Source organism: Danio rerio, chromosome 16 (genome assembly GCF_049306965.1).
Source record: "Danio rerio strain Tuebingen ecotype United States chromosome 16, GRCz12tu, whole genome shotgun sequence".
NCBI classification, from domain to species: domain Eukaryota; kingdom Metazoa; phylum Chordata; class Actinopteri; order Cypriniformes; family Danionidae; genus Danio; species Danio rerio.
This window is the reverse complement of record NC_133191.1, coordinates 53,193,616-53,206,398: the sequence shown is the minus strand read 5'-3', so window position 1 is coordinate 53,206,398 and position 12,783 is coordinate 53,193,616. Positions and strand designations below refer to the sequence as shown.

The window sequence follows — 12,783 nt, the reverse complement described above, 5'->3', positions numbered from 1 at the left end:
AGGCAGGCAGGCAGAGTGCGCTTAGCTTAGTTAAGGCTAACCTCAAGTACTGTGTGGATATCTGTTATGCTAATGTACAAAATAAACCTGATTTAACTTCCACAAACCGGGATTGAAGCGTCTTCTTTTATAATTGTTCTGACACGTGGCTGTGCTGATAAAGTAAAGCTGAAGTAAAACGTTGTAATTTATTACACACATACTCTGTTTTAAAACACTTTAAACATGTGAAACTTACTCTTAATCACATTTGATGATGATGATTGCTGATCCTAGCAAACAGAACAGACCTTTTATTCCCGGTTGCTTTGCGTATGTCTGCCTGGTCTTGTTGACATATACACGCGACTACCGGAACATGTTAATGCGCGCAGCTGTCAATCAATTCGGTGGGCGGGGGGATAACACACCTATGTAATGGTGCGATCGATTTGAAAACAGCTCCAATTGGCCGACCCTTTTTTTTTGTAGTTAAATTGAAAAAAAAGGACTGGGTGTGTTCATATCACCCCAGTATGACGGTCTATACACTATACCAACACACAGATCTGTCCAAACAGCTTGAAAAGTAGATTTTTTACCATAGGTGCCCTTTAATCTAACATGTTCCAACAGTTTTTTTTTTTTGTTTAACATTATCTATAAACTAAAACGTTCAATAGCAATTATTTGAAATAAAACCTGCAACAAATGTAAAATATTTACTGTCACCATTTACTGCATTATTAATAAAAACAGAAACACATACAGTACAAACACACATATTTATTTATACACACGTATATATTCATTCATCCATTTATTCATTTTTGTTTGGCTTAGTCCCTTATTTATCAGGGGTCGCCACAGCGGAATGAACCACCAACTTATCCACCATGTGTCTTACACAGCGGATGCCCTTCCAGCTGCAAACCAGTAACGGGAAACACCCATACACTACTGCCAATTTAGTTTCAATAGTTCACACTGAGCTGATGATTAATGATAAAGTGTGTTTGGCATGCTGTCCCGGGAGAGAGCCCCGAGCTCATAAGATCTTCGAGCCTTGAGCCTTTAGTTTGCAGGGCGAGAGGGGAGTTTGAGCTCAGGTAGATCTTGATGAACTGAACAGTGAACAGTGGTCTGCTTTGTAGATGGGCTAACAATATAGTCCTTTAAATAGTTAAAAAAAGGGAAAACTTCTTTTATTCTAGCCAAAATAAAACAAATAAGACTTTCTCCAGAAGAAAAAAATCATAGGAAATACTGTGAAAATGTCCTTGCTCTGTTAGACATCACTTAATAAAAAGTGTGTGCGCGTGAGTGCATGCGCGTATACCTTTGCTGTGGGTTGAGTGTGTGGTGGGGTGATCAGAGATGGAGGAGGGCCGCTGCTGCTCAGCAGGGTCTGTGGAGGGGTGGAGAACTGCGAATCTGGTGTTTCAGGTGAGGAAGGAGAGTAGGCTGACTGAGACACGGCTGGAACCTGGTGAGCCGATGTTACACTGCCTCCTAATGGAAACAAAGCACCAGTGTCAGTTAAAGATCTCATTAAATTATAGATGTCAGTTTCAGTCTGTTAGCTTTACAGATATCTCTAATCTAGTGCGCTCCAAAACAGTGACAAAAATCACATTTAGAAAACATAAAACTGATGTAAACATGTAAAGCTTGAAATTTGTCACTTCTGCCTAAATGAATCGACAATATTTTTCATGTCACCTTATACTTCAGTTTCTTATCAGATGTTCTGACCAATCAAATGCTCTCTAGTGTCCAACATGCCCCGCCCCCTTCAAAACACTGATCAATTGATGTACTTGATATCAACTACTTTAACAGCCAGAGCTGTCATAAAAAACGAAGTGCTATTGGTTGTTTTTTTTTAAATGGGAGGAGCTAATCTATGTCCAGCCCTTTCTTCATTTTTCAGTTAAGATTAAGATAAAAATCGAATAAAAAATTCATATTTCAATAATCTACTGACTCTAATACTCTGCCAAATATGATGAATAACTCACCTCTGCTTTTCCGTGCTTTGACGCTTTTATTTCCTCTTCCTCTCGGCGTAGGAGAGGGCAACTCGATCTCGTCCTGAGGCATTTGGGCGACCTTCTGTAAGAACACCTTTTCCAGAGACTGTGCCATCAACACAATGTCATCTGCAGGCTGAAAAACAAATCAAATTCTACATTTCTGTAGCACATTTCAACAGCACCATTAGTCGCTGGATGGGTGATAAGTATAGTAAAAAAATATATAGTCTGATGTTAAAACAAAGGCGGCATGGTGGCTCAGTGGTTAGCACTGTCGCCTCACAGCAAGAAGGTCATTGGTTCCAGTTCCGGCTGGGCCAGTTGGCCTTTCTGTGTGGAGTTTGCATGTTCTCCCCATGTTGGCGTGGGTTTCCTCCGGGTGCTCCGGTTTCCCCCACAGTCCAAAGACATGTATAGGGGAATATATAGGGGAATTGAGAAAACTAATTTGGCCGAAGTGTATGAGTGTGTAAATTAGCGTGTATAGGTGTTTCCCAGTGATGGGTTGCAGCTGGAAGGGTATCAGCTGTTTAAAACATATGTTGGAATAGTTGGCGGTTCATTCCACTTTGGCGACCCCTGATAAATAAAGGGAGTGAGCCAAAGGAAAATGAATGAATGTTAAAATAAGTCTCTTATTCTAACTAAGAGTGCTTTTTTTAATATAGTTTTTTATTGAACTGCAGTAAAACTGAATTCTTGCATAAAATTGTTATAATTTAAAATAACTGATTAATATTTGTGACTTTGAATTCCTTCCTGTGATGCAATGAATGAATTTATATAATCATTACTAGCAGATAATTTTTGATTTACTGTTAAAATGGCATTTTAAATTGTCGATGTTGAAAACTGATGCAATATATTTTGTTGAAAGCAAGATTTTGTATAAAAAAGGTTAAAATTATGATATTTCATGACATTATAACTGCTTTTCCTATCCTTTAACTATCATTTAAAATTTTACTATAAAACAGTCATTAAATAAAACAATCAATTTAGCCTTTTACTGCATTGTTGATAAAAACACAAACACATACACACATATTTATTTATACACACATATATTCATTTATCCATTTATTTATTTGTTTGGCTTAGTCCCTTATTTATCAGGGGTTGCCACAGCGGAATGAACCGCCAACTTATCCAGCATGTGTTTTACACAGCGGATGCCCTTCCAGCTGCAACCCAGTACTGGGAAACACCCATACACACTCATGCACACCCATACACTACTGCCATTTTAGTTTCAAGAGTTCACACTGAGCGAGAGGGTGCTCACTGCAGAGCCATTTGAGGAGAGGTGAGCTCCAGAGAGGGGGAGCATGAGCTGTCGCTCCTCCTCCTGTAAGCTGTTTTAATGCGTACACCAACCCCACCCCGAACCCTACCCCCAGTGACATCACTCGTAGAAGAAGTGCAAAAAAGGTGGAGCTCAAGCTTAAGCTCCCCCTCTCTGGAGCACACCTCTCCTCAAATGGCTCTGCAGCGAGCACCACTTGCACTGAGCTGATGATTGATGATAAAGGGTGTTTGGCATGCTGTACCGGGAGAGGGCCCTGAGCTGATAAGATCTTCGAGCCTTAGGCTCCCTCCCCTTTGCAGGGCAAGAGGGGAGTTTGAGCTCAGGTAGATCTTGATGAACTCCCCCCTGACTTATTTCAATTTTTTTTTTCATTCATTTTTAATTTATTAAAAGAAACTATGCGGAATTATATGAACATTGTTTACTTATTGATATATTTTTGTTTAAACCGTGTTTTATGTTGTGTAATAAAGAGTACAATAGCAAAAAAGTAACTATATATAAATTATGATATTTCATAACATTATAGTTGCTTTTACTATTATTTGTTATTTTACTATCTTTTTTTTTTTATGTTTTAATCAACTTGACCAACTAAAAGCCCACACATTTCAGCCACAGTTTTATCATCTGAGATAAATTTGAGAAATCCTAAAAGATTCCTGAAAACCTTGACTAAAATCTGTGATTTTTGATTGCTGGTTTGACATGTCCACAGACAGCCGCTTAAAGTCTGTTGCGATCAGATTTTCCCTCTGATGAAGTTCTGGCAAAGTCATAAGATTTCAGACACTTTCCTGCAGTGTGACAACAGCTGTGATGAACGTCAACCCAAGAACCAAAAATCTGATGACGCAATCCATGCGACAATTCAAATGACCATGGGGAAATGTCAAAACAGTTTTTTTTTCTTCCTGGTTTATTATGAGACATACTGCACCCTATCATACACCTGCCGCAATGTGGCGTAAGTTTCAGCTCGAAGCAAGAGTCATTTTGACGTTTTGCACCACACTGTTTAAATAGCAAATGCATTTGCGCTCATTTGTGCGCCCATAGGCGTTCTGGTCTAAAAAAGGAGGTGTGTTAAGGCGCATTGCTGGTGTGTTGCTATTTTGAGGAACTAAAATAGACTGCACAATAGACAAGCTGAGAGCAGGTCTAAAGTCCAGCACAGAGCGCCTTAGCTGTGTGCCTCGCTTAAACATTGCTTAAGACACACAGGATATACAGTAATACGCAAATATCTTAACAAATGAAAAACAATTAAAGGATTAAAATATTTTTAAAAAATTATTACTTTCTACATAATTATAAAACCACCACCTTCATGCCTCCTTCACGACTTTTTTCAGTTTATTCATGACAGTTTGCTTTTGTATAATGTTATTATTATTTATTTATTAGTTTGCTGGAAATTAGAACTGAATTTAGAAAAAGTTTTGAAACAAATCTTTGCGCTTAACAAACAAAATTAAATATGAAGGGCTAATGGATGTCTGTGCGCACAACATGTTTCCTTATCCACGAAAGAGAGTGAAAGAGAAAGTAAAAATGAGAAGGCTCATCTCTCATTCTCGCACTGTAGATGCTCTGTTTAACTGTTTTCTTACTCATGATCCATTCAGTTTTTCCACTTACAAAGTCCGCCATGTAAATACCAAATGGTCTATGGCGCGATGCAACTGACAATTCAGGACTATAAAAAAAACTAATAAATAAATAAATAGCTATTTTAAAAAACGGCCTTTTGTGAAAATCTGTAAAGATTTTATTAGATTTTTTGATTATTTATATAGTACAATTGCAAAAACATGATGTAAATGACTAAACCTGGATTTTAAAAGTGATTTTCAGAAACCATGATTATTCATTGAGTATCGAAGTGTACACTAGCAAATAAAAATTTGATTTCTAAAATATACTAAAACCAGTGTTTTTTGCAAATGAATTCTTTTAATAAATGCATGCATGGTTCTTGCATCTGTTAAACAGTCAAGCATGCCTAGAAACCACATAAAAAGTCGCATTTCTAATAAGCACGGCCTTAAGATGATCACCTTTAGCCATACGAATCACTTTTTATATACCTCATGCAGTGCACTATGCAAGTTAAAAATACAGCAATCACATATAATGACTATATTTCTATTCTAACCTTTAAGTAACACCTAACAACCGCTGTTTCCATAGCAACACACACCTTGTTGTAGATGTAGCAGTTGGTGAACATGGTGTTAAAGTCCTGCAAGCATTCGCTGGCACCGCGGTAGTAGTTATTTTCCAGTCTCTTCTTGATTGTGCCCATGTCCATCGGCTGCTTAATGATCTTATGATAGTCCTGAAAACACAAAGAAATAGAAGAAGTGGAGATCATACAGCTGGTGTGTGTGTGTGTGTGTGTGTGTGTGTGTGTGTGTGTGTGTGTGTGTGTGTGTGCATATATATTGAGAAGGTCAATGCTCGCAGACATGCTGTCAGACTATTGGTAATATGAGCTGCTCCGTCACAACAGAATGCTTGTATTACTGTAAATATGAAAACAAAATATATATCTCACACAACAGTTCTTGATGAAAATCGTATTAATATGTAGTAGATTTTTTATTTTAAATATATATTTTTAGTTATTACTTTTAGGAATTAGGCATTAGGCATGTGATTAGCCAAAGACAAAAAAGTAGAACACAACACCCCCCAACCCAAAAATAAATAAATAAATAAATAAACAATAAAACAAATAATAATAATAATAATAATAATAATAATAATAATAATAATAATAAATACTACTACTACTACTAATAATAATAATAAATAATGATAATTTAATACATAATTAATAATAATAATAATAATAATAATAAATATAATAATAAAAACAAAAACAACAACAATACTAAATAAAATAATAAATAAATAATAATAACAACAACAATAATAATAATTATAATAATAAAAATAAATATTAATGATAATAAAAATGAATAATAATAATAATAATAATAATAATAATAAATAACAATGATAATAATAATTATAATTATAATAATAACAATAAATAAATTTTAAGTTAAATTTTTTGCTTTATCAGTTTAAATGTTTATCTGTTTAATAGGAACCAAAGTAATATTTGTATGTCTGGTTCTCAAATCTGATTGGCTGATAGTCGTATGATATTCTGCAATAGACTGACAACAGATCAATAAACTCACTAGAGTTTGACAAATATTGCTGCTGTTGGATAACAATGTACTTTTTTAGTTGAGAATGTAGTTGTTTAGATTGTAACTATGCAGTTTATTCATAAGGATAGCGCCTATTTTAAATATTCATAATTTCGAAGATTCAGCGCGTTGTCGGCCATCAACCTGTCAAACTAAACAGAGCAAAGACGGTTGAATTTATTTTTGATGTCTCCTTTGTCTGCCATGATGCATGATTCATAAATGGGAGTGAAGCGACGCAACTGATGCAGGTAGGTCATGTGATAATGACAAATGGTGGCTGTAGTACATACGAGTTCCGTTCATACCAATCACATTAATACTAAATAAAACAAACTTTTCTCGTGGTCAAGTAGTAAATACAAATGTAGTGACTACTAAGTAGTAGGAAATTTCAGACGCAGCCCAGGTCTTTCAGTCTCTGCTAATGCAAATGTTGATCTGAATGAGGTGTGTTTGGTTAAGGAGACATGGAAAATATGCAGAGCTGGTGGTCCTCCAGGACCGTGGTTGAGAAACACTGTGCTAAATGACTAATGTATATGTAAAGCAAACGTTGCACTTACGGGTAAGTTGAGTCGAGTCGCGTCCACAGGCTCATGGAAGGGCCAGGCGAAATGATGGCGCCACAGAGCTTTCACCAGGACCTTGTGAAGGAACTGCAGCTGGTTGGTGGCTCGTCCTTGTCGGCTGGGGTCTCTGACGGGGGGCTGCAGGGGTGGAGGAGGTCCGGGTGGAGGTGCGTGAGGCAGAGATGGACTCTCGAAGCCCTCATAGAGCAGCGAGGGCTTGCGGATACGCTTGCCTGAATTCTGCTCCATCATGGCCATGACAGACAGACCCACTCCCACAGAGCTGCAAAAAAACACATCATGATGAGAAGTTATAATGAACTTCAACTCTGAAATCTGGATTGACACAGTTTCGATTTACTAGAACTTCTATGTTAAGCTGCTTTGACACAATCTACATTGTAAAAGCGCTATAGAAATTAACATGAATTGAATTATATAACATGTATTCCAGACTGTATGTACAATTATATAAAAAAGTATTAAAAAAAACATTACTGTAACTTAAGTTGATTTCACTATATGCTTTTAAAAAGACTATAAAAGTTTTAGAAGTTGAAACCAACCCGGGCTCATTGTGGAAACGTAGCCCAGCGGACGTTTCTGCGGACCGTGATTTACGTCCCGGGAGGTACGTATTCGAGGGTTTTTTGTTTTTTTTTGGCTGCTGTGCGTGCTTTTTCGCCTCTCGGGAGCGCGCGGCGTTCGCTCCCGCGCCTTTCTCGTGCGAAAAGCCGCCGGATCGAAAAAAAAAAAAAAAAGCAAAAGCCCTCGTCTTCGATTTCGACCGCGTTTTCGGATCCCGCCGCGTTCTCGCCCTTATTTTTCGGATTCCGTTTTTTCGTCTTACCTGATTTCCGGAACCTGCTGTTCCCCGGACTCGATCCCGGTCGTCGTCCACCGCGGCCGGCTCTGGCTCCTCCTCCTCCTCCGGGGCCTCCGCTTCGCCGACGCAACGCTGTGAGCTAAGCGGACAAACTGATTCCGTCGGGAAAGCCCTCCACTCGGAGGCGAGCCGTCGGCCGGCGAGCGCGAAGAGGAGGGGCGGAGCGGCGCCACACTGCCCCGCAGCGTTCGCTCGAAAAAAAACAAACGCGGCCTTTACGTACCTCCGGCCACGTAAATCGCGGTCTCCAGAAACGTCCGCGGGGCTACGTTTCCAGAATGAGCTTGGGTTGGTTGAAACACAGGTTTGTAGATGTTTTGAATAGTTGTCGTGTGATTCATGTTAACTTTAAATTGTTTTTTGTTTGTTGTCTGTTGGACTTACGTGACTTGTTTACTGCCTAATCTTGGCCAGGACGCTCTTGTAAAAGAGATTTTTAATCTCAATGTGTCTTTCCTGGTAAAATAAAGGTTATAATAATAATAATAATAATAATAATAACTACATAAGTATCTTATCCCAATCTTATCCAATGTACAATAGCACAACTGTATTGGTTATGAGCATATAAGCAGGTAGCAATTGATGTGCTGGTTGTTTAATGTTAAAAATAATATTATTGGACATTGAGACTCAGTAAAAAATGCCATTAATTGTCATTTTAAATCTTTATGCTTTGCCACTATCTTTTGAAAAAATAGGTTTTGCCAGTAAAAAAAAAAGCTATTTAAAATTTAATAAAATTCACCATGGACATCTTTTTAGATAGTTTAAGTACAAGTTAGAATAAATTGTTTCATCTTCTCATCAATAAATAATCTACTAAGTGTGGGATATTATTTAAGTTTTAACCCATATTTTGGCCTTTGTTTTTTTACACAAAGTTTCTTGATTAAACATTTATGTACTGAGAAAAAAAAAAGTATAAATAAAAATTAATCTTACATTTTATTTGATCCATACACCAAAATGTTCAACAGTTATATTTACTATATTAATTAATTTTAAGTTTTTTATTAATTATTATTTTCTATTTTAATATGTTCATTTATTTTTGAGAAGGCAAAGCTAAATATTAATTTACTGCACCTTTTAATGCTTTCATAAAAGTAAAAAAAACAGTATATGTTTTAATAAAAATTATTGCATTTTAAACCTATATCTAGTTACACTATTATTATTAATTTTTCAGAAAAAAATAATATAAGAATGTGTAATAACCAGTGTTAGGGACTAACTAGTTACATGTAATGGCGTTACATAATTTAATTACAAAATTAAAGTAACAGTAATTCATTACAGTCACTGAGAAAGAAAAATGTGTAGTTAAATTACAGTTACTTGTGAAAATGTTAAAGATTACAAATGGGGTTACATCTAAAAATGTTCTTTAAAAATCTGGGATATGTTGAATAATATTAATTTGTTGCTTTGCTTGTTTTTGATGTGCATGATGCCTTCTGCTAAGGCCATTTATTAAAGTGGTGCTATTCTGAAGCTTTTGATTTGCGGCGCACACACGGGCATAAATACCGCGGGGAACATGTCCTCAGTATAAATACTTGAAAATGATTGAGTTGAAAATGTCCATTAGAAACTTAAAAGTAATAAAAAAGTAATCAAATGTAATTGGTTACTTTTATAAAATAATCAAAAAGTATTATAACCTATTACGTTTTAAATAGGGTCATTTGTAATCTGTACATTTCCAAAGTAACCTCCCCAACACTGGTAATAACATAGCACCTTTTCTGTTTTTTCATGTTACAAAAAAATGCTCAAAATTATAAAATTTTATTTTTCTTGTAAAAGTAAAAAGCTTTTATTTAAAATGTGCATTTAATTGCATTTAAAATGATTTATTAAAATACTTTAACTGTTTAATTAATAAAACATAATGAAATAAACTGTTATAAAATTGTCTATTTAGTTATACATTTAAAAATGATTTACATGCATAGTTTCATTGCTTTATTAATGGCATTTAAAAACACTATTTAAACAGACAAAATATGTCTATTTATTTACCCATAATTTGCTCATTTAAATTGTGATTTATTTATGTACATTTGTTTGCTTCAGATATTAAATGGATCACTTGATTCTTCATTTTATTTCTAACTGGCACTTTCATCTCATCCATACTTTTAAACCCTAAAGCAACTTAATAAACATTTTCTAACGCCAAAATATCACTAATATGTTTACCATTAGAGCCATTCCGATTGGTTACTTCAATTACAACACAAATAAACAATACAGAAATGCATAAAATGATCACTGACACATTAATTCAGCACACACCTCATCGTATTAGAGAAACTGTGGTGCATAAGCGGAAAAACTAATCATCAGTTTACTCTAAATTATAATTTAGGTAAAGTTAAGGTTTTATATTCGCACATTCATTCAGTGACAACTTGTCACACGCTTCCTATATTGTTTACCATGTTACTTTGAATATTCGTTCTGAAATCACACGCAAATATGACTTCAAAACAACATCAGCACTGTATTTAATTGCCTGAGAACAATGTTGTTCTCTTTGACAGTCATTGGCTGTAAATATGATTCCACTATTTAGAATTAGCAAACAACACTTTCTGAAATAGTTTTAAGGAGAAAGTCTGAATGAATGCTCTAAATGACAAAATTTGCATTTTAAATATGGAAGAAGTCATCCACAGAATTAAACAAACAATTATTTTACTTCTAGATACTAACACACATCTACATGCTAACATAAAACACTTTAATGTTCTCATAAACGTTAAAAGGTCTCATTTTCCCCCAAAAGCATTCATTTAAAATGTGCATTTGAATGCATTTAAAATCATTGAATAATATACTTTTTAACCATTTGATTAATCAGCGTTTTAAAACATGAATTAAATGTATAAAATTGTCTATTTATTTATGCATTTAAAATGTATTTTACATGCATTATTTTATTGCTTTTATTTGATTGATTTGTTAATTTACATTTGTTTGCTTCAGTTATTAAATTGAAAATTTGATTCTTCAATGTATTTCTAACTGGCACTTCCATCTCATCCACACTTTTAAACCCTAAAGCAACTTCATAAGCATTTTTAATGGCAAAACATCACTAATATGTTTACCATTAGACCCATCCTGATTGGTTACTTCCATTAGAAGGCAACTAAACAATACAGAATTGCAATAAATGATCACAGACACATTAATTCGACACACACCTCATAGCATTCGAGAAACTGTGGTGCATAAGCGGAAAAACTAATCATCACTATACTGTAAATTATACTGTAGCAGATAACGCTGCATGTCATGGAGTCTGTCCCGCCTATTCTGTTTGTAAACAAGCATTCAGAGCGTTTATAGCCAATGAGCAGCAGCCAGAGAACACATGAATCATCCAGCACAAACACACACTTCATTCATTTACACACTTCTGCAATTTACTGCATGCACAAACACACACACATACATGCAGCACACTGACATACCGTTACGTCTGACAGCTACACGATGTAAACAGTTGTACACTTGACATACTTCCGAGCCAAAAACAGACACTGCGTCAATTTAAACACCGAGTAAACATTAACCTTAGTATATTTTCTGTTAGTAAATCATATTTAATCATGAACTGTTACCATGGTGAATGTGTAAGGTACTGTCTAGCCATTTAAATGCTGAAGATGGCGGAGGGAAATGATGCAGTACAGACCAATATCACACTGATGCTCGCTGCATGCTGCTATTTTAATCTCTGGAAGTCGTTTAAACAGGAATAAAGCCGTTTTAACATCCACTGCGAGTTGCGTTGCTGCCTAATGGCGGAATATGCACTTGTAAACAAACGCTTGCTTCCATTTACTTCATCCTTTGTGATTATAGCCACACGCAGGATTAGTTTACAGGCTCCGAAGGATCGACAATACTACCTGTCAAAAGACTGGTTGATGGCCGCCTCCATCCGGATGTATCGCGCGCGCTTTGCGGTGCGAAATCCTGCGTTTTCGCCCCCGTTTTATTGCTATTCTGCACCTTATGCTCGAGCTCACCCTGCGCCGTCCAAAGAGCAAATGGCGCCTTTCGATTTCCGCTCCGGGGTTTTTATATAAGACTGCCACTGACCAATCAGAATTCGTCCCGCCTCTGGAACTGGTTTCTTATTGGTTCGTTTTTTCGTCTTTCCAGTGTTAAACACGCCCAGCGCAGCTTGAGGAGAGTTCATGTGTGACTCACGGTCACCATCTAGTGAGGATCTTGTGAGGAGGACGGTAAAGTAGAAAGAAAGTCACCGAAAATAAACGCTTACATTTATTAAATATAATTATATGGCAAGCCGTTTTAATATTTAATCTACAAACATAGTCATATATTTTCCATTAAGTGTTAGTAGTCACTGGTTCGAGCCCCGGCTAGGTCAGTTGGCGTTTCATATTCGTATGTGTAAAACATATGCTGGATAAGTTGGTGGTTCATTCAGTGGTGGAAACCCCTGATTAAGAAACTAAGTGAAGGATAATGAATGGAAAAATGTTACTTATTCATGAGCAACTATAGTGCTAATTCATTATGGTGCTTATGCGTTAGGTAGCCGACTTGTACCACTTAAACAATACAATCATTATTTTTTATTAAAAGTTTTAAAAAAGCAGCTATTTTTATGAATGCATATAAATACATTTAAATATGAGAGAATTACAACATGAACAGATACAAATAAAATGTTTACATACTTATATCCACGTACAAATACTGAATGTATTTTGTATTGTGCAAA

At 35.8% G+C, this 12,783-nt stretch overlaps 1 protein-coding gene across 1 annotated transcript; it reads right to left on the bottom strand.

The window, feature by feature from the left end:
• Window positions 1-754: 754 nt before the first annotated feature.
• Window positions 755-12,069, bottom strand: brd2b (bromodomain containing 2b). Its single transcript, NM_001110524.1, is given in 5 exon segments — window positions 755-1,491; window positions 2,001-2,148; window positions 5,528-5,665; window positions 7,118-7,406; window positions 11,939-12,069. Coding segments are annotated over 5 exon segments (831 nt in total). The 5' UTR covers window positions 11,971-12,069; the 3' UTR covers window positions 755-1,267.
• Between the last annotated feature and the right edge of the window lie 714 nt (window positions 12,070-12,783).